This window comes from Podarcis liolepis (assembly GCF_965112155.1).
Source record: "Podarcis liolepis genome assembly, chromosome: 10".
Classification (NCBI taxonomy): domain Eukaryota; kingdom Metazoa; phylum Chordata; class Lepidosauria; order Squamata; family Lacertidae; genus Podarcis; species Podarcis liolepis.
In genome coordinates, this window is record NC_139562.1 from 20,026,355 (window position 1) to 20,049,991 (window position 23,637).

Sequence of the window (23,637 nt, forward strand, 5' to 3'; positions counted from 1 at the left end):
GGATGCACAAGCTGCTTCAAGCTCCTTGGGAGAAAAAGGTGGGACATATTTTTTTAAGAACCCCATAAAACAAAAAGAGTCATACCTATTATAGGAGAGAAAAGCCAAAAGAAATAGTAGACAGGCCAAGACATCTGCTCTGCCTACTATACCCGTTACCTAAGAAGGGATGGGAAAAGAGAAACATTGTTAGAATTGTAATTAAATAAGGAAACTACACAATATTTCAAAGCTACAGCAATGACTAATGTTGTTGCATAGGACTGCAGTAGGACATCCTCCCAAAAGCGCATGGTGAGAATTGAAGCCTTAGTTTTAACTAGAGGTTCATTTTCTGTATCCTCCCCTCTCCCCTCAACTTTGCCATAAGAAAAGCTGCAGACCACAACATCGGGAGGGCAGCAAATTGCCTAGCCCTGGCTACCATGGCATGCAAATTAGGCCAATGAGGCCCTGAAGGATGAATGAAGTGTTTCTAGAAATGGCACACATAAATAAAATACGTGAGTTATTTCAAGAGGAGTTTTAGGGGAAATGTGAGTTCAAACTGAGACATATATTGGATTTGCATTAGAAACAGACACACAAACATTCCTTGAAAGGGCTGATTCACCCCACCCTAGGGAGGTGTGTGTGTGTGTGGTGGATAAGAATTGCATTTCTGGATCTAAGATCAATCCATTCCATCATTCTGTCTCCAGCAGCGATCAGCAAAACACCCCTTGGAAATTCGTATGCAGGCCATAGCAGCAATATCCATCCTGTTGCTTGCCCATCGCATTGTATGTAACCAGAGGTATATGCTTTCAAATACGGAGGCTCGATTTCAGCTCCAATTTCCCCCCCAGCATGTGGTAAACTCTCAATCCATGCTGAAACAGAAGGCGAACACACGTGTGTAAGGGAGGGAAAGCACACACAACGTGCAAATGTGTGCACCGATAACCTGACAGTTTGCTGTTGCTGTTAAGGAATACAGCTTTGGAAGGGGCTGTTATTTTGAGCAGAGAAGTGTACTAAAAAGGCCCACAACCTCTTTCCCCAGGTCAAAGTGTCCTTCAATTTGGCTTTTTCTTCCACATGGAATCTGTGGCCCTCCAGATGTTGATTGGAACATGGCCAGGGATGATGGGAGATGCAGACTAGCAACATCTGTAAGGCATCCAGGAAGCCAGTGGGTGGAATGGGGAAATATTGGGCACAGTTCCCCTTCATCGCCCCTTCCCTGCCCCCAGTCATATCCACTGGAAACAGCTTTTCCTTAGCCAAGGAGAAAGGCTGCCAGGCTACCAATGCACTCCTAGGCATGTAAAATGTGGTTTGGGCCTGAGGCTACTTCAGGTCAGCTGAAGGAGGAAGAAGGGCAAGGGATAAAAATAACTTGAGGGGCAGTTTGCAAAGATGCAGATGCTCCAGAGATGGACGTAACTCTAAAAGGACTCATCCACATCATACATTTAAAGCACATTTAACACAAGTCCCCCCTCCCCATAACAGTGAATCTTGGGAACCACAGTTTGCTAATGGTGCTGGGAGTTGTGGCTCAGTGAGGGGTAAACTACAGTTCTCAGGGTTCTCTGCAGGTAGCCAGTTGCTTTAATTGTATGCTGTGGATTCATCCAGTACAAGTCTACAACGCTCTTTCTATATGTAGAGAAAGAGAGAGAGATTGTCTTTAAAAAATAAAGCCCTCCCCTGTACGCTAGCACAGTAATTCCTAACTATGATAAAGTTCACCAACAAAAGGTTAGGCAATTCTCAGTTCGTACATAAATTTTGACTGTCATGAACTACTGCCATTTCCCGAGTCTCAAAACCTGGCAAATTCCTTAATGAATTTATTTGTGTTATTTCAACATGTTATCCCCTCTCAAAAATCAAGAAATTAAAAGCACCTCTCTTCGGCTATATCCGAAGTAAGAGGAAGAACATGCAAGTGGTAGGTCTTCTGTGTGGGGAACACGGAGAAATGCTATTGGGTGACAGAGAAAAGGCGGAACTACTCAACACCTACTTTGCCTCTGTCTTCACCCAAAAGGAAAGTGATGCCCAACCTGGTGATAACAGAATAAATGATGTAAGGAGGGAGCTGAAGCCCATGATAGGAAAAGAGGTAGTAAGGGAAGACCTAGCTACTTTAAATGAATTCAAATCTCCAGGGCCTGATGAGCTGCATCCAAGGGTACTAAAGGAGCTTCCGGGTGTAATTTCACAGCCTTTGTCTATTATCTTGGAGAATTCTTGGAGAACAGGCGAGGTCCCTACAGACTGGAGGTGGGCAAATGTTGTCCCCATCTTCAAAAAGATGAAAAAGGAAGACCCAGGTAACTACTGACCGGTGAGCTTGACATCGATACCAGGGAAGGTCCTAGAACAGATAATTCAACAGTTGGTCCATTTAGAAAAGGATGCTGCAATTACTAAGACCCAGCATGTGCAGAAGAGGGCAAGCAAGATGATCAAGGATCTGGAAACCAAGCATTATGAGGAGCGCTTGAAGGAGCTGGGTATGTTTATCCTGGAGAAGAGGAGACTGAGAGGAGACTGGGAGGAGATAGGATAGCCATCTTCAAATACAGAAGATGGAACAAGCTTGTTTTCTCCTGGTCTGGAGGGTAGGACTCGAACCAATGACTTCAAGTTGAAAGAAAGAAGATTCTGACTAAACATTCAGAAAAACTTTATGACAGTAAGAGCTGTTCAGCAGTGGAATAGATTCCCACGAGAGGTTGTGGACTCTCCTTCCTTGGAGGTTTTAAAACAGAGGTTTAGCTGAGATTCCTGTCACAGATGCTTTAGCTGAGATTCCTGCATGGCAGGGAGTTGGACTAGATGACCCTGGGTGTCCCTTCCAACTCTAAGATTCTATGATTCCATGAAACCTGGCTCATATCACAAGTTCATTCATCTTAAGAATCCAGGCATTTGCTTTGTTCTCTGCTAATTCTTACCTTAAAATAAAATTTCAAAGAACGAGTTCTCTACCCCCCTCCCTTTCTAACTTTAATGATCCCACACATACTAAAATGGTACATTATTTAAAGACTGGCTGATTAAGGCCTGAAACGCTTCGGAGGCATCTAGAAAGCTCAAGGCTCCTTTGTTATTAAAGAGCTAATCTTTCCTGAAAGGATCTCAGCAAAGAAAGCCATTTCACTCTTCCCCACCTTAAAATATTCCACATTGGCCAGGCCTCCAACGAAGTACTGGTTCGGAGGGAAATGTTTTGTAAATAATGCTGGCGATGACAAACTTCATTTCTGAATTGCGAGGGATATTTCCTAAGCATCTTAAAGCTAGCTAAAAGCCTATGGCTTTCGAGAGAATGGGGAAGTTCCAGGAGCCTCTGATACCTGTTTAGACTTCTCTCTCCATGAACTCTTCTTCAAGTTCTGTTCCTCTGCCACATGGAATGCTGAGAGGGTTGTGTGGACTCTCAGGCCCCCGATGCTCTAAACATTTAAGAACATAGGAGAAGCCCGCTGGATCAGGCCAATGGCCCTCTAATCCAGTGGCCAACGAGATGCCCATGGGAAACTCACAAGCAGGATCCAAGCACGAGAGCCCCCCCCTCCTGACAGGCCTTGAAATGAGATCTTCCAATAGAGTTACACCCTTGAAACAACAGTCCCAGGATTCTTAGTTATCCTGGCTTTTAGAATTCCAACTCCAGTTCCTGAAACTGAATCGGATTTAAGTCAAATCGGAAACATTTTATCCACCCCTCGAAAAATAAAATAGAATATTGCACTCTTGGCAAACTTCAGTCAATGAACTGCAGTGTAATGGCTAAAAGACTATAAATCAGGAATCTCCAGGTAGGACTGGGAGAGACACTAGTCTGAAACCCTGGGGAGTTTCTGCCAGACCATACTGAGCTTGATGGACCAAAGGTCTGATCACTGAAACATAAAGGCAGGTTTTTATGTTCCTAAATTCACCATATAGTTCAGACAGTCTCAGCTTTTCATTTGCAATATGAGAATAATTATACTGACCTTCTTTACAGTTTTAGGGATTACAACGTAGTATCTAAGTGCCCTGAACACTCTGGCAACAATACCCTAGTACACTAGTCTATGCAGAAATAAGTTCCATTGAGTTCACTGATACTTACTCCCAGGAAAGGAATGAAATCTTTTTTAAAAAAATCAGTATATAAGATATATTAGGGGAGCAGGGCTTAATATTAGCTGTGACATGCTTTTGCCAGCTCGTTTTAGAAATCAGCGCTCTAGTCACTTATAAATGAATCACAATGATTAACTGATCAATGTTTTCAGCTCTTCCAATTTGTAACCATACACACGATGCAATCTGTGGGCATGTTGCAACATTCATTATTCTCTCAAGACGTAATAAAACTTGGAGAGCTTGTTGAATGCTGGGTTACTTCTTTGTGTTAAGAGAGAGAATGCTAGAGGAAGAAAAGGAAGCCAAACAATGTCTCAGCAGGACAGACATCTCAGAAGGATTTTTTTTAAAAAAAATATATGTATTGTGCAACTGCTAAGCGTCTCATTATTCTTTAGCGAAAAACCCTTGGTATTCATTCCTAGCAACACTGCGTTAGGCACTTAATCAGGATCATAATTCTAGCACAAAGGCATGTATACTTACAACTAAGCAAACCTTCTCAGGCCTAGGAATTATCATGGGGAGAGAAAATGAATTCTTCCCCTCCCTTGCCACACCAGTCCTTTTCTCTAAATACGGTGGTGCAATTCTCGCTCATCTTTTGACGCAAGCGTGCCACAGTTATCATTACTAAGCTGCTTTCTACTGAGTCAGCACAGCTCTTATCGTGGAAAAAGGGTAGATTTCCAATTACTGGGGAGGTCTGTGCTTCCATGAAGCTGGATTACAAGCCCCTTGCCCCTTTAGCTGCTTCTCATATATACGTACGGCCTCAGTGTGAATGGGGTGGACAGCAAAGAAGAGGGCTGTGACGAAAGCCAGGCGGCTGTCCTTGAAGACGGCTTTGTCACAAGTGTACATCAGCACAAGGGTCACCAGGCAGTGCAGGACTACATTCACGGCGTGGAAATAGAAGGGGTTCATCCCAGCCAGCAATATGTTCAGCCTGTTTTTAAAAAAGAAAGAAAGCAAAACCAGAACAGTAATAAGATACCGAGCAGGAAACGGGGAAGACAGAATATCAATTGACACATATTTAAGAGGGCTTCAAATGAAGTCCACAGAAGTTACCGCCGTATAAATATTTTACTGCCTGGTGATCACACATACACCATGCCTCTGGGACAGGGCAGGAGCAATTTGCAAGCCTGGCTGCAGGTCGCACATGCTATGTTGGTTTCTCATCCCCTTTGGTTTCTGCATAGATGGAAGTGGAAGGAAAGAGCTCATCAATGTACCAGTCCACTAGAGAATCCCGATCTCAGCAGGCAAGGCTTTGCAAATTTAGTCAAGAGATGGTGGTCACTGCTGGGTGGGGGCATGACAGGGTGGGGGGAGGCTGAGAGCAAGTACAAAGAGCCTAGGGCTTAAGGGCTGGCAATTCACTCTCTCCACCCAGTTGCCAGAAAACTGCTTTTTGACTTTTGTCTTAACTTATTTCCCCTTACTGGCTGCTTTGCAGATTTTTAAGAACCACCATCTGATTTCCCCACATCCTTATTCATTGGTTACTATTTCTATAGTAGCTGCCCTTCAGTACTGCTGCTACCAGGGCAGCAAGCCAGTTGGTGTAACAATTAAACACAGGCTTCAAACAGAATTTTGTTTGTGATTAAAACAGGAGGGCAATTAAACAAAAGGGGGAGGGAGGAATCACAGCAGAATGAAAGCTAAGAGAGCTAGCAGAGGTTTAAAGTGCTGGATAAATAAAAAAAATATCCAGCCAGCTCTGGAAAGACCCAAGGATGGTACCTGCTCTCAGGAGCAGTGATGGGATTTTCATCAGGAAAGGGGTTTTGCAATGCAGGACGACGTGTTCAAGGGCTGGCTTCCTACCGCTAACCATGATTAACAGAGAGGATGAGTCATGTCTGACCTGCTCCAAAAAGGCATTGGTCTATCAATTAAAATATAACCATGAGGTAGGCTGAGGTAAGGCAATTCCAATAATGTGATTACTAACAGCCTTGTACACAGAATCTATCAGGAATTCTAAGAAACCAGAAAATCTGTGCAATTTTGAAACCAGTGGTTAATATCAGTGCTCTTTTGAGAGGTTCAGTCCGCCATCTTGATTCAAGATGGTGTCCAATGGTATCCAAGCATAGACTTGGTGTTATAGAGGTGGACCTTTCCGCAAGCGGCACTCTCTGCTGAGATACAAGAGGCTCCATCTGTTACTGGCATTCCAGGGATGTTCACTTGATCTCTCAACCCGAGTCCCCCACTTTAATCACTGTGTTGTTTTAATGAGATTATTGTCTTGTATATTTTACAGTAACAATAATTTTTATTATATGGTCACAGATCCAATTTAAAAACTGCATGTTTTAATTATAGCAGATAATATTTCAAATGTTTTTATACCTTTAAACCACTTAGAAACCTATTCTGGCATTACAGTGGTACCTCCGGTTACAAACTTAATCCGCTCCAGAAGTCTGTTTGTAACCCAAAACCACTCGTAACATGAGGCGCGCTTTCACTAATGGCGCCTCCCACTGCTGCCGGCATGCGACTTCCGCTCGCATCCCGGGGCAAAGTTCGCAACAAGGGGCATCTACTTCCAGGTTAGCGGAGCTCGTAACCAGCAGCATTCGCAAGGAGAATGGTACGTAGCACGAGGTTCCACTGTAAAGGATATATTCACTAATTAATAAATAATATAAGTATAGTGTTATCCCCACGCTGCTACGGCTGCTCAGAACGGTAATAATACTGGTCTTCTGATCAAGTGGTGGGAGTCTACAGACCACCGTGTCCTAGTATGGCAATCCACCCTGGAAGTTACTGCAATATAAGAGGAGTATAGCCACTGGGTTCACGTATCAATTCCAAAACCATTTTCCAATCGCACCTGTTGGGAAGGTTATTTTCTGCTATGCAGCACTATATAGTAGGATTTCATCCCTGGTTAGATACACAACGCCAACATCAGTAAAGATGCAGGAAGAGGCAGAAGTCACCTAATCCTGCTCAGCAGGTAATTGCCAGTATATGGATCATTGGCAATGACAGACTTTTTACTCCACAGCATTGTAGCACTTACCTTAAACAGCAGTGGCATTTTGCTGCAAGAATTTCATTTGTGTTACTTGTCTCTACTGAAAACAGGAATCATTACAATATAATATGCAATGTGTGCGCGCGCACATGCGAACACACACACACACATAGTTAATTTATGGCTGTGCACCTGCAGTCCTTAATTAAAAACTCTGAAATAACAATAAAGTTCCCTAGAACATCTGGTATTGGGGGGGGGAGTGCGGCACTCCTATCGTTAGCCTTAAGAATCTGTACCAGATAAAGAGACAGCTTCATGGTGCCCAGGAGACAGGGCCAATGCACCCCAAATATTTATACCCCACCTTTTTCCCTAATGGGACTCATGGCGGCTTACACATAAAAATGAAAATGGATAAAAACAAAGAAAAAAACAATCATTAAAAACAATTAAACGTCGTCAGAGGTGAATCTATCTGTTAAAACCATCCAAATAAAAACAACACGGCACCAGCCTTTTCATTAAAAGCAGTCACTTCTCAAAAGGCTGTTGGAACAAAAGTCTTCACCTGTTGGCAGAAGGACAAGGAGAAAGCCAGTATAGCTTCCCCAGGGAGGGTGTTCCAAATGTCCATTAACCGCAGCTTGCTTATGTGCCTTTGGTTCTTCAAGGGCAACCCTGAGACTAAAGGAGGAGAAAGCGGACAGGCAGAGCTACCCTCTGGACTAGTTGGAAGGAAGAAGCCAGATGTGCCCTGGTAGTGGGTAGGCTATGAATGGTGAGCCAATGCCCCATTCACTCTAATGCGGAAGCTCCCACCAATTGTGATGGAGTGTTGGGTCTCCCAAGAGTCAGCCAGCAACTCCGCACAATGCAAATTGCCACACACACAAAAACCATATGCACAAGACTAACATCTGCATATTTCCCTCTGCTAAAGTGGATATTCTTGGGAAGTACGGATGTCTATCTCTCATCCAGGTTTTGTGGGGGATTTGTTTGTTTGGAAAGGGGGGAGAATGTTTGTTTCAAGCACCCAGTATTTGGAGGCAAAATCTCAGAGTCTCTAGGCCGATACAGGCACTTTGCTATAGAAAATGGAAATACACCCCCCTCCATAACCACATGTCCATCTGGGATAGCTCAGTTGGTAGAGCATGAGGCTTTTCATCTCAGAGTTGTGGGTTTGAGCCCCACACTGTGCAAAAGATACCTGCATTGCAGGGGGGTTGGTCTAGATGACCCTCATGGTCCCTTCCAACTCTACAATTCTATGATTCAATGTCCTCTTTCAAGGCTCCAAATATATGGTTAAACACCTAACTAGACAAAAAAGTAAGATTAAAGACCTTCACTGTAAGAGATTTCTGCCTTTTGCTAGATCCCTTAAAATGAACTGTCTAATGCAGAGATGGGGAACCTAGATGTTGTGGGATTTCACTGCATGGCCAGTGGTCAGGGAGGATGGGGGGCGGTAAACAGGTTTTCCATTCCTGTTCTAATACATCTCAGTTTCAAAAAGAGAGTGTTTGGAGGTGAAGTAAAAAACGAGAGAGACGTGTTTTGCAATCTTCCAAAACCAAATTCTATCTACACTACATTTGTCAACAGTACTGAGTGACAACGGGTAGGAAAGGCGAGGTGCTGCTTTGCTTGTAGAAACAAGTTTAAAAAAACAGGAAAAAAATAATCCCATCTATTAAGCTGCCTAATGGGCAAATTACACATTATCCCAATTATATTAATGCACAGTTCAAAGCTTATTACTCGAAACCATATGCAGCTGCTTCTCTTGGATATTCAACAAATGTAACTAATGTCTAGTTCCCATGTCCCAGATTGTTGATTCTTTTCTAAACCAGTTGGCAAAGTCTGCTTTTATGGAGAAAAGGTGCAAAATGATGGATAATGTGCAGCCTGGTAAAGATGCTTCTCTGGACGGCCTGCCAATGCAAAAGTAGAGGCTCCAAGTGGGAGGATACAGGAGGAAGCAACCCAAAATGGATTAAGACTATACATTGGCTGATTGCGGGCGCTTCCAAACTGCCAGTGCTTTGCCAGAGGGATTCAAACTCATACCAAGACATTTAGGTTTGAGCAATTAAAAGGGATTAAAGTGCTCTGCTACCCACCCTAGCACAACAAATCCACTTTAAAAAAGAAAATGAGTCTTTGCGGTTAGGAAAGTGACGGGGAATTGCATTGAATAGTGTGTGCATAGAGTGTGTGAACCAGTGATTAATAGGGAGACATAAAACACCCCAAAAGCTTTCAACACACCGTGACTCATCTCAAGAATGCCATTCTTTCTTCTATGATCCTTCCCAGGCCTGAAATGTTCAGAAAGGGCCAAATACACACAATACTGTTGCCATTTTTGTAATACACAAATGAAGCTGGTCTTAAGGATAAATTATCCAAAGCATCTTTGCAGATACGGCTATTCTGAACAGCACAGCTTGAACTCCCCCCCCCCCCACCCGAATGATTTATCTGTAATAGATTTAAAACATACAAACAAACAAAAAACTTTTATGCTGTCTCCAGAACTTTATATGCTGGACATTTGTATAATTTGTATGACTTAGTAAGAATCTTTTATGTCAATGTAAAATTTGATACCTATTATGGAGATGGGGGAGTTGTCATGTAATGTATCTGTTATGTATAAAAACCAATCTTCTTTTTTTTAAGGGCTCATTGAAACAGACTAGCATCAACCACCGAAAGAGATGATGAATGTGTACAGTGGTACCTCGGGTTACAGACGCTTCAGGTTACAGACTCCGCTAACCTAGAAATAGTACCTCAGGTTAAGAACTTTGCTTCAGGATGAGAACAGAAATCACGCAGCAGTGGAGCGGCGGCAGCGGGAGGCCCCATTAGCTAAAGTGGTGCTTCAGGTTAAGAGCAATTTCAGGTTAAGAACAGACCTCCGGAACGAATTAAGTTCTTAACCCGAGGTACCACTGTAAATGATAGAAGGTCAACCAAATCCTTCCAGAGATAAGGCAAGCTCCCCCAACTTTGCCCCAATTCATTTACAATGCTACTGTGGCATTTGTGGGCTTCTTTAATTTTATTGATTGCAGACAGGAAACTTGGTGCAAATGCTGCATCATGCTGCTAACCAGAACTATAGAGGTGTTCCCCTGACAGTACACGGGCTTTCTCAAAGATAAAAAAAGGAACACGGTCGCAGGAACAAAAAGAAGTACACCATGTACTTTTTAAAAAATCCTAACACATTTTTGGCAGGATTAAGAGGTCTGGAGGGATGCCAGAAATAGAGAATCAATCTGGTGCATTTTTTAAAAAGAGAGAGAGAGAGAAACCCAGCTACATAGAGCAAGGGGATTATTTATATTTCTCCTTGCACTGTGTACTGCAACCCAAATAATCTGACAATTCCCTAAACACAGAAAGAACCAAGGAAGCAGCAACAGAAAGTCCCAGTTCCCTCTTCGCTCTCCCTCAGTTATCTGCCTCTGCTCCTCAGTGTATCCTTGGAACGGCTGCCAACTACTGGAAAGTCCCTGCTACTGACGTCCATCAAGTCCAAGATGCCAACCAAACCAAGGCAGAAGCTAGGCCAGTTTCCTCCAACCTGGTGACTCTCCAGGTGTTTTTGACTACAACTCCCATCAGCCCCAGCCAGCATGAGGGCCAATGGGAGTTGTAGTCCAAAACACCAGGAGGGAGGGTATCAGGTTGCAGGAAAGAGTTAGGTGCTCCATGATCACATGCTGCTTACATCTAAGTGCCCCTGCAGTACACAGCATGCCACTGCCTTGTACCAGCACACCTCTGGCAGATCGCACAGCCACATCTAGCAGTCACGCAGGTACAACTGCACAGCTCAAGACCTTGTGCAATGCATATGGGTAGAGATCTGGAATGGGAGGAGTGAGGGACCCGCTCACCGCATCAGTCAACACTGTGCTCCCAGAGAACATGTATTAGCCTAAAACACCATACTCCAAACCCAGTACTATGGGAACAATAGCATAGAGCTGGGGAACGGAACCTGGTGCCCTCAAGATGTTCCTGACTACAATTCCCATAATTATTGACCATTCACCATACTGGCTGAGGCTAATGGGAGCTGTTGTCCAGAACATCTGGGGGCACCTGGTTGCCAATGTTTGGTGCAGATGTTCCACAACTGCACCCAAGCCAACAGCATGATGATACGGAAGGAGGAAGGGGGGGGCAACCATTTCCCTCCATCGTTACCTGAACGGGCCCGAGGCGATGACCTCTACAGTGCCCAATCCTTCCTGGAACCCTCAGCCCCCACATCGTTGCACAAGCACCACACTATACCCCTGCCTTACAAATAAAAGGCTCTTTCCTGTCTCAATCTCTTCCTATGCCTCCCTCTTGCCCTATTCCAAAAGCGAGTTGACCGCATCATACTACGTCCCCATTCAAAATACTGAGCTGCGCCTTAGCCAATCACAGCCATGCATCCATCCTGCAAGAACTGGCTCAGGCAGCTCAGCGAGCTCTTGCACGCCTCATTAAAGCTGCTGACAAGCTACTGACGGCCCCCCACAGCGAGAACAATCGAACCGAAACTTCCGACCTCCTAATCCAATCAGGACCTTGCTACAATGTATCCGTTTTGCTCGTAAACCTGTCAAAACCTTGTTACAATGTATCCAACTTTGACCGAGGCTACGGAACAGGTTGGGAACCTTCAGAACCTTCCGAAAATCATATAAAATCAACCATAGCTCCGAATTCCTTGCTTTCAGCGTCATTCAACCCAGCTCCCTTTGGACTCCATGATGACACCCTGACCTCCATAATCCCTCAAGCGGCAGGGCACGTACACAGGAACTTCTTAATCCTGTCAGATCGTCCTGCCTAACCCTTCCTCCGGGCAATACCAGGTGGCAGACGATGCATATCACTGTCCCTTTGTCTAGCCACCACCGGTACTCAAGAAATGTTTACTTATGTATATCCCTCACTCTGCACATTCCCCCTCCCTTGTCTCAAATGCTAATCAGTGTAACCCCACCTCTCTGTAAATATATTCATGACGTGTGTAAAATATTCATGATGTAATCCATGAAACCCAACCTTCCCATAATGTATTCATGACGTTTCGTGCACTGTATTCTGGGACTTGGAGGGAACTTTTAAAAGTTTATGTCACCCCATTCTCGGGGTTCAATCTCGTCTTGAACCTGTTGTGCAATAAACTCGGATCTCCGCATCTTGCTCCTTTTTCCGGCTGAGCTTATTTTCTCCGCTAGGACCCGCGGACTCAGTCCGACGCACCGGGTGGCTTGGAACTCCACGCCCGGGATTTTTCCGTAACATTTGGCGCCCGAACAGGGACGAGCGGTTCTCCCGTGTTGCTGACCGGGGGCCCCGAATCTTCTGCCGGCTCCGGGCCAGTTTGCCCGAGAAGACCCTCTGGACCTCCGGCCATCCTCCGGGCGGTAATCGAACGTCCCAGGAGTTCAGCCGGGGAGCAAAGGGACATCCAGCCGGCTTCTACGATCCCGGGATCTACAAGGAAGACGCGTGAGTATAGGAAACCCAGTGCACTGGTGGAAAAGGGGGGTGGAAGTCTCCTGGCAACTGAATTCTCTGCCTTCCTCTCTATCGCTCTTTCTCGCCTGTCCCTTGGTCCAAGTGCTGAGAGAGACCGTGGACTGCCGCTCGGCCCGAAAGGGGGGCTCTGAGCTCTATCTCTTTCTCTCAAATTCTCCAGTCAGCCGCACCAATCGAGAGTCCGAAAATAAGACGGAGAGACCCGGCTTGAAAGGACAGCCGACTCCCTGCAACGGGCATCTCGGTTGAAAGCAAGGGATTGGAGTTCTTCTTCCGAACTTCCCGAGCGCCCTTACGGAGGGGGCAGGAAGGGGTCTTGCTTTCCTATCAATTAATCCCAGCCGCACCGGTCGGGCCACGTAACACGTGTATCGTGCGTGAACCCGCTTCCGATAGCAAGGGGGATTTTCCGTCCGAAACTCTATCAAGGGATCACCCGATCTGGCACCGCACGGCGCGGGCGTTCAGTAGGGTCCCTCTTCCGAGATTTAACGATAGGTAGGAGGTTGCCAGGAGGGGAACCCGAGAAGAGTTGGGTGGAACTTGGCAGAGTGGAGAGGAACCCCTGAGAAGTTGAAGAGTAGGAAAAGAAGGAATAGAGAATAGGCAAGAAGAGCTCTCTAAAAAACCCGCTAAGAAGTTGCTAAGCAGCAAAACCTTCCCTAAGCCCACACCCCTAACGACCCCCTTTTCCCCTCTCTTTACCTAGACACGCGTGAATAAAATGGGTACCCAAGCCTCCAAACACGAGAGGGCTCGCTCCGGGAGGAAGGCTTCTAGGAAGCCATCCGAGTCCCAGAGAGACCCCGACTCCCCTCTTGAGTTCGTCATCTCTTACTGGAAATCAGTTCCCGGGCACAAATTGTTATCGAGACAAAAATTAGAAGATCTCTGTACACGCACCTGGCCCACTGGAACTGCCTCCGCAAAACCAGAGTTACAGTGGCCAAAGGGGGGCTCCTTTAACGAAGAGCGCCTACAATACCTTAAGAAGTACCTGATGGAAGAAAAACCCCGCCAATTAGAATACCTAGCCACATTTGAGACGGTCAGAGGACTGCTCCAAGCCACTAAAAGAGCCACGACCTACCAACTACCTATCTTAAATCATGGAAGGTCGCCTCCGCCCCCTCCATACGAAGGACACCCAGGGGACGACTCCATGGAACAAACGCTCATTCCATTCTACTATGGGCCAACTATTCAACCCACCCCTAGAGAGGACTCAGACAGCGATGAGAATGTAGAAGACCAAGGGGCGCGTGGGGTTGCGAGCCCGCGGTTAACGAGGCAGCGAGCCAGAGTAATACAAAGCGCCACCTTAGAGAGCTCTAATCTCCTGTCCTTGAGGCAGCGAGCCAAAGAAATACTAGAGGCCACTTCAGGACACCCTAGCCTCCTTGAAAAATCTAAAGAGAACCCCGAAAAATCTCAAGAGGTCCCAGAAACATCCAAGCAAGCGGATTCAAATCAGGCAGACTCCGCAGCAGTCCAGATGCCCTTAAGGGCCCTGCCGATCCCACCCCTACGACCAGATGGACCCCCTCGAATGGTGTATACCCACCAGCCTTTCTATACGGCTGACCTGGTAAATTGGTCAAATCAAATGCCATCATTAAGAGACGATCCGGATAAATGCCACCGTCAGGTCAGCGCCATTTTTTCGACCCATAAACCGACCTGGCCAGACATTCACGTTCTCTTAAACACCCTCTTCAACGAGGCCGAGAAGGCAGATATTCTGGCAAAGGCAGGAGAGGCAATCGAACTCCCCAACTACCAGGCAGGTCGCCGAGAAGGGTTAGAGCCGCTCACAGCTCAATGCTTACGCACCGAGCCGACGTGGGATTACAATACTGCCGACGGCATCTGGTATCTGGACTTATTCAAACGGGCAATCCTAGACGGCATTAAGGCCGCTGGACAACGTACTGTCAACTGGACGAAGGTCCAGTCCGTTTTGCAAGGGGCAAACGAACACCCATCTGATTACTACACCCGGCTAGTCTCAGCCATCAAAACATGGGGGGGAATCGACCCCGAAAAACCCCAACACGAAGTTATAGTCAAAGGCTTCTTTAAAGACCAAGCCTGCCCCGATATAAGGAAGGCCCTGAACTTACAAATAGGGTATGATGGCAAAAGTATCAGTGAAATCCTCTCAATCGCCAAATCTGTATATAATTCACGGGATGAGAGGAAGAAAAGGGACCCCAAACCCGAAACCGAACAGATCCTTGCCCTGAGTATGGACTTAAACTCCGGAAGGGGCAGGGGTTTTAGCCGAGGAAAGGGAATTCGAGGAGGAGGACCTCCCCATTCCCTTAGACCATGGGGACCAGCCACCGGAGCCTGTTATTACTGTCAGGAAGAGGGACACATAAGAAGATTCTGCCCCTACCTCAATAATATAACTTATGCAGCGCCGCATCCAAATCCAACTTACGGATACGGGAACCAACCACCCATCCTTCATAACCCTCCACCAGCCACGGCCACATATCAACCCCAACCGCCTCCGAGTGCATCTACCCAAAACCAAAGACCTCCACCAGGACCAAGGACCCAGATGCCCGCTATAACGCCGTCCACCCACCCGTGGACTAACGCCACGGCACCTCCCTTGCACCCACCTAACCAACCCTTTCCTGATGACCAAGAAACCTATTGACAATTAGGAGGGGATCCCAACCAAACCCTGACCATCTGTCCAGTCCTTACGTTATCCTCTGAAGACCCATTTTGCACGATAGAGATCGATGGCCATCCGTATCAATGCCTACTGGACACAGGAGCCACATACTCTACTTTAACCGATAGCCACCTGAAACCGGGTCCGGAGACCAGAAAAGTTATGGGTCTGGATGGGATACCCCGCACTTGCCCACTATCACGTCCTTCCAAGGTTACCCTCGGACCGCTACTGGCCGAGCATACCTTCCTTCTAACTAGCAGCCCGGTAAACCTTTTGGGAAGGGACCTACTTTGCAAACTGAACGCTACCATTAAGTGCACCAAGGAAGGCATCTACCTACACATGCCCGAAGAATCCATCCCATCCTTCCAAGGAATAGTTGAGGAGGAAAAGACAGACAGACAATTCCCAAACCTACCCCCGGAATTGGAACGAGATTTGCCCTCCTCTTTATGGGGCACCGAATCGACCTCAGTGGGTCTCTTATTATCAGCGACCCCAGTGAAAATTACCTACAGGACTGACTTACCCTTTCCCTGCACAAAACAATATCCCTTACCCAAAGAAGCTATCGAGGGGTTAACTCCTATGATCGAAGACTTCCTCGAGAAGGGAATCCTAGTCCCTTGCGCATCCCCATGCAACACCCCAGTGCTCCCAGTAAAGAAGCCATCGGCAGAGGGGGCACCAGTTAGATATCGTTTTGTGCAAGACTTGAGACTCGTGAACCAATTTGTCATACCTCGACATCCAGTAGTGGGCAACCCGAATTCTTTACTGAACGCCATACCCGCAGAGACTAAGTGGTACACCGCGGCGGACCTCTGTTCCGCCTTCTTTAGCATACCCCTAGACCCGGACAGCCAATTTCTCTTCGCCTTCACCTGGGGACCTAGTCAGCTCACCTGGACTAGATTGCCCCAGGGTTACGTAGAATCGCCCGCCATCTTTTCGGCCATCCTACACCAAGATTTACAAGACATAAATCTCCCAGCTGGCTCCGCCCTTTTACTCTACGTAGATGACCTTCTCCTCTGCTCCATTAGCGAGGAAGCATGTAAAACGGACACTAAGCATCTCTTAACAGAACTGGCTAGAAAGGGACATAAGGTGTCGCCAAAGAAACTACAGTATTGCAAACAAGAAGTTAAATACCTCGGGCACATCCTAGGAATAGGCACCCGAAGTTTGGCAACAGACAGGATAGAGGCAGTCACTAAAATCCCCCTCCCCAAGACTAAGAGACAATTACGGGGATTCTTAGGAATGGCTGGCTTCTGCAGAGCATGGATTGCGGGTTACAGCGAGATCACTAAGCCCCTGTCGGCTATGACCCGCCAAGACCACCCAGACACTCTAGTTTGGGAGGAAGAGGCATACAAGTCCTTTGAACGACTGAAACAAGAACTGAGATCTGCCCCCGCCCTAGGCTTACCTGACTACAGAATTCCTTTCAACTTGTTCGTCCATGAGCAAATGGGGGTGGCTTCGGGGGTGTTAACTCAGCCTTTCCGAGACCAGGAGAGACCTGTGGCATACTACAGTCTTCAACTAGACACAACCGCAAAGGGGGCGGTAAGCTGTCTACGAGCTATAGCCGCCGCAGCAATCCTCCTGGAGAAGGCTCAAGAGACAGTTCTGGGGCACGAAATCACTATCCATGTGCCCCATTCCGTCTCTACCCTATTAACATTAAAGGGGTGCCATCACTTTTCCAACTCCAGACTAAATAGGTATGAGGCCGTCCTGCTAACACCTTCAAATGTCACCATCAAGCGAGTTAACTCCCTCAACCCAGCCACCCTTCTTCCCCTCCCTAATGACGGGACCCCGCACCATGACTGCGCCACCATAGTCCGGCAAGCCGAAAAGCCCAGGGAAGACCTGGACCACCTACCTTTAGACAACCCAGATATAATACTCTACACAGACGGCAGCTCTAAGGTTGTCGAAGGGGAAAGGAAAACAGGGTACGCTGTGGTCACTGATTTTGAAGTCGTAGAAGCCAATCCAATAAACCCGCAATACAGCGCCCAGGCTGCAGAGTTAATAGCGCTTATACGTGCCTGTGAGATATGTGAAAACAAACGAGTTACAATCTACACGGATAGCAAGTACTGTTTTGGACTGGTGCATACCACCGGCCAAATTTGGTTACAAAGAGGCTTCCTAACAGCGGCTGGCTCAAAAATTTCACACGCTGCCTTAGTAGAGAGACTCTTGACGGCCATTCACCTACCTACCGCGATCGCAGTCGTCCACTGTAAGGCTCACACTCGCGGTAGAGATCCAATTTCAAAGGGGAATAGACGAGCAGATAAAGCAGCCCAGTCAGCCGCACTCCGCCCCCCAAACAACGATTCGGAATTTCAAGCTCCACAAATCCCGCTTAACATAGACACTACACAAATTTACGAGGAAGCACCCGAGGAAGAAAAGACCCTCTGGCGATCTGTGGGCGCAGTCCAACACAATAACGTTTGGGTTCTCCCAGATGGCAGAACCGTCCTTCCAAAGGCATGGGTTCCAAAATTGGTGAGGGTCCTTCATCAACAAACACACTGGGGAAAAGGGAGACTGATAGAACACGTAAAAAGATCCTGGTACGCTCCTGGACTTGCGGTCGCAGCCACAACAGCATCGAAGAACTGCGTTACCTGCAACTCTTATAACCCCAAACGACAACCCAGAACGCCACCAGGGGCTAGACTGTGGGCATTTGTTCCATTCGAGAGCCTACAGCTGGACTTTATCGACCTACCGCTCTGCCAAGGGTTTAAACATGCGCTGATCATAGTGGATAAACTCTCCTCCTGGGTAGAAGGATTCCCTTGTAGAAAACCCACTGCCTCTGTAGTGGCCAGAGCCCTCCTACAGGACATTATCCCTCGGTTCGGAGTGCCCCGTCGCCTAGATAGCGACAGAGGAACACACTTCACAGCTCAAATAGTACAATTAGTGGCCAAAGCCTTACGAATAAAATGGGATCTCCATACTCCCTACCACCCACAATCTTCAGGCCAGGTAGAACGAATGAATCAAGAAATTAAAACCCAATTAGGAAAACTCTGTAGACTCACTGGACTGAAATGGGTGAATGCACTCCCGTTGGTCCTTCATAATATACGGAGCGCACCGACTGGACCATTGAAGTTGTCCCCCTACGAACTTTTATTTGGGAGACCTCCCCCCGTCTATAACACTCAGTTCCCACTCTCAGAACTTGAACTGGGAGAAGCAGAACTTACTAACTATGTCATTCAGCTCCAGACACAGCTACAACGACTCCACCAGTACGCGGCCGTCGAAGGACAAAGTCTACCCATCGACGTGCAAGCCCACTCCTTCAACCCAGGCGACTGGATCCTCGTCAAAGTCTATCAGAAGGAACCCCTCCAACCCGCGTGGGAAGGCCCCTACCAGATACTCCTGACGTCACCAACCGCCGTAAAGTTGGGTGAGAAGAATTCGTGGATCCATCACACGAGGTGTAAGTCCTCACCCCCCCCTCAAGAAGCCGAGGAAAACATCGGGGAGGACTTCACTTTTTCAACTCCACCCACCCCACCAACTTCGTACATTGACGACGACGACGACCAACAGACCGGACCAGATCGGGGTCAGAATCGGGCCCAACAGACCGGACCAGATCGGGGTCAGAATCGGGCCCAACAGACCGGACCAGATCGGGGTCAGAATCGGGCCCAACAGACCGGACCAGATCGGGGTCAGAATCGGGCCCAACAGACCGGACCAGATCGGGGTCAGAATCGGGCCCAACAGACCGGACCAGATCGGGGTCAGAATCGGGCCCAACAGACCGGACCGGAGCCCACCTCAACCAATTGGACATCCGAGATCGTCCCCGATCCCAATACCATCCGAATACGCTTGAAACGCACTGACAGCGCGCTTTGACAGCCTCTTTGACAGCTCCACTGACAGCGCGCTTTGACAGCTCCTCTGACAGCTCCACTGACAGCGCGCTTTGACAGCTTCTTTGACAGCTCCACTGACAGCGCGCTTTGACAGCTTCTTTGACAGCTCCACTGACAGCGCGCTTTGACAGCTTCTTTGACAGCTCCACTGACAGCGCGCTTTGACAGCTTCTTTGACAGTTCTTCTAACAGCTCATTCCCACAGCCTTCCGACCTCCTCATTCTCCAATGCTTTGCCTTTCCCGGACCCTAACCATGAACTTCTTCATTTTCCTTGCCTACCAGACTTTGACCTACTCCTCAGCCATGCCAACTGATCACTGCACCGGCTTACCCACGGATTACCACTTCCTGGACTATCACCGACTCGAGACGGGTGGGAAGTCGAACCCCAACCGAATGGGGGACTTTGACTTTTGCCTCCCCGAGTCCCGGACATTACTACGACATTCCCTCGTACCCCAGCTGACTGACAACGAGTATTGGGAACTTTTCATCCGAGACCAAACCCTACACCGAATTGGGTCAGCCGCAGTCACCCTCGACCACTCCTACTACCGCCTCACCTGCAAGAACGGGACCCATTTCCTATTCGGCAACGGGGAACTCTTGAGGAGCCCAAATTGGACCGAAATCGAGAAAGGGGGGGCCGCACCAGCCTACACTGACGCAACGAGCCCCTCCGACAACCTGATTTTCGGGTTCCAATGTCTCCTCATGACCCCGGAGCTCCGAAAGCCGCAACTACAAGGACTTTGTCTAAGGAATTTCTGCTGCCTTTGGAACCTCGGAATTACCCACGATTGGAGAGGAGCAGAATACCTTGAGGGCTGGTACCATCCAGCACATCCCTCACGCTCCCCCACGTGGGATAACGTGGGACCTTTACGATGTGGGGGCATAGCCAAAGACAGGCGCCTCTTAAATACCACCGACCCCCTTCATCCCCTCGGCACAGCACCACGAAAACTCGGCGCAGACCCTTCCTCCCCAGGAGAGGATCTCCTTTCCTCCTGGGAACAGAACTCTTACATTAAACTCCTCGGCCAGGTGGCCAAGGAGGCACCCTACCCTGAATGCTGGATCTGCGCCCATGCTCCCAGCCACCTCCAACAGAGCCTTCCCCTTGTTCCGGTCCCGGTCACCATACAACAGTTCCGGTCAGGGGACGTCGCCTCCTGGAATCTAACTGCGTTGAACTTGACCCACCAATACCTTTACCTCACCGGCCCGACAAAGGGTCCGCTTTGCCGCACCTTCACCGGGGAAGGCACCTTCATCGGCTCCAGCACCTGTACGTCCAATTTAGAGCTTTTGTCCACCGGCCATGTCACTATCACGGACATGACGGGATCCCGGACCTTTCCAAACCTTACCCTTGCTTGGGCCACGGTCATCGACCACCCTCCAACCTGGCAGCCCCAACCCACCGACGCCATGTTACTGCAAGCCTTCGCCTCAGGAAGAATGGAGTCATACCTCAGTGGTTTGTTCTGGGTATGCGGTCATCGTGCATATACCTGGGTGAGCCCCCATATGTCCGGGTCCTGTTTCGTCGGGTACATCATTCCCGGCATAAGGATAGTACCACACCTGCCCCCTGGGAGGCAGAGGAATAAACGGGAGGAAAAACAACTGTCTGACTTATCCGATGTTGCTGCCAACGGAGAGACCGTGGGTTGAGCACTCTTTCCTGCCTACGGGGCAGGATCCAACCATGTCGACATCCTCCGGCTCACCGATATCCTCCTCAAGTTCATGCAGGAGGCAACCGAGATCACGGACTCCCTGATGTCGGAACTGTCTGAGGTGAGACAGCTCAGCTTACAGACGAGGATCGCTACGGACTTTCTACTGTCCAGTCAAGGAGGAACCTGCGCTTTAATAGGTACCGAGTGTTGCACCTACGTAACTGACCAGTCTCTAAACATTACAGGACACTTGAATAACATCCATGAGTTAGCAGGGAGGTTACATGACATACAACACGAGGGACTGTCTGACGTTGACTTGTGGGGATGGCTACCAAAGCTGGGGTGGCTCCGACAATTGATTAAGGTCATATTACTCACAACTCTTACGGTTGCCTTTTGCATTTCTGTCCTTTGCTGTGCCATACATTGTGTCTCCCCTTGCTGCTCTCTCCTCCGCCTCCCGACTCAATCTGCTCCTCTTCCCTTTCGAGCCTATTCCCGCTCCCATAACGCTCCGGTCTTCCCCGAATACGTACAAATGAGACACCTGGGGGAAGGCGAGTATGAAATCACAGGGGTATAGGGTGCGGAGAAAGGATTTGCAAGTTCTAACAGAACTTTAATGCAAATCTATCTCCGAATGGGGGACTGATACGGAAGGAGGAAGGGGGGGGCAACCATTTCCCTCCATCGTTACCTGAACGGGCCCGAGGCGATGACCTCTACAGTGCCCAATCCTTCCTGGAACCCTCAGCCCCCACATCGTTGCACAAGCACCACACTATACCCCTGCCTTACAAATAAAAGGCTCTTTCCTGTCTCAATCTCTTCCTATGCCTCCCTCTTGCCCTATTCCAAAAGCGAGTTGACCGCATCATACTACGTCCCCATTCAAAATACTGAGCTGCGCCTTAGCCAATCACAGCCATGCATCCATCCTGCAAGAACTGGCTCAGGCAGCTCAGCGAGCTCTTGCACGCCTCATTAAAGCTGCTGACAAGCTACTGACGGCCCCCCACAGCGAGAACAATCGAACCGAAACTTCCGACCTCCTAATCCAATCAGGACCTTGCTACAATGTATCCGTTTTGCTCGTAAACCTGTCAAAACCTTGTTACAATGTATCCAACTTTGACCGAGGCTACGGAACAGGTTGGGAACCTTCAGAACCTTCCGAAAATCATATAAAATCAACCATAGCTCCGAATTCCTTGCTTTCAGCGTCATTCAACCCAGCTCCCTTTGGACTCCATGATGACACCCTGACCTCCATAATCCCTCAAGCGGCAGGGCACGTACACAGGAACTTCTTAATCCTGTCAGATCGTCCTGCCTAACCCTTCCTCCGGGCAATACCAGGTGGCAGACGATGCATATCACTGTCCCTTTGTCTAGCCACCACCGGTACTCAAGAAATGTTTACTTATGTATATCCCTCACTCTGCACATTCCCCCTCCCTTGTCTCAAATGCTAATCAGTGTAACCCCACCTCTCTGTAAATATATTCATGACGTGTGTAAAATATTCATGATGTAATCCATGAAACCCAACCTTCCCATAATGTATTCATGACGTTTCGTGCACTGTATTCTGGGACTTGGAGGGAACTTTTAAAAGTTTATGTCACCCCATTCTCGGGGTTCAATCTCGTCTTGAACCTGTTGCGCAATAAACTCGGATCTCCGCATCTTGCTCCTTTTTCCGGCTGAGCTTATTTTCTCCGCTAGGACCCGCGGACTCAGTCCGACGCACCGGGTGGCTTGGAACTCCACGCCCGGGATTTTTCCGTAACAATGACGAAACTATTCAATATTAGATAGCCCAAGAACAAGAATAGCCTATGGAAAAACACTGGGGATCCAAGAAGGGTTAAGGTTCACTCACAGATCACATGTTCACCACCACTACAAGTGTAGGAACGAACTGCAACTGGACAGGTTGGAGAGGCGGATCACAACTAGATCCTTTTCTTTTTCTTTTTCTTTTTTTGATAAAAGGCTACACCCATTTCTGGAGCAGATGATGGCGCAGCCCCAGACTGCACAAGCGCCAATTCAAAGCACAGCAGCAAATAATCACCAGTATATCAAAGGCAAAACACAGCGAGCAATCACAGAGAAGCTTTGCCCAACCTTGTGCCTTCCAGGTGTTTTGGGCTCAGTCCCAGACAGCACAGCCAATGGTCAAGGATGATGGGAGTTACAATCCAACAACATCTGGAGGTCATCTGGCTGGAGAACTTTGTAGGACCCCATAAAGCACAACTCATCGCAAATACAGTGGTGCCTCGCAAGACAAAAAGAATCCGTTCTGTGATTCTCTTCGTCTAGCGGTTTTTTCGCCTTGCGAAGCAAGCCCATTGACGGATTAGCGGATTAGAGCTATTAGCGGCTTTTAGCGGCTTATCTGCTGATCGGATCAGCTGATAAGCGGCTTAGCAGCTTAGAAAAAGGGGGGAAAGGGGGAAAAAACAGCAGGAACTCGCAATACATTGTCCTCTTGCGAAGCAAGCCCATAGGAAATTCGTTTTGCGAAGCACCTCCAAAACGGAAAACTCTTTCGTCTAGCGAGTTTTCCGTCTTGCGAGGCATTCG

At 48.0% G+C, this 23,637-nt stretch overlaps 1 protein-coding gene across 1 annotated transcript in view; it reads right to left on the bottom strand.

Annotated features, from left to right (window-relative positions):
- TMTC1 (transmembrane O-mannosyltransferase targeting cadherins 1) overlaps positions 1–23,637 on the bottom strand; it is a 145,451-nt gene that overhangs the window by 116,675 nt on the left and 5,139 nt on the right. Inside the window, exons 2-3 of the mRNA XM_083461942.1 lie at positions 4,906–5,083; positions 86–159 (exon numbers count right to left, since the gene is read on the bottom strand). Coding sequence (XP_083318068.1) covers positions 86–159; positions 4,906–5,083 — 252 coding nt within the window. The remainder of the gene's footprint in view (positions 1–85; positions 160–4,905; positions 5,084–23,637) is intronic.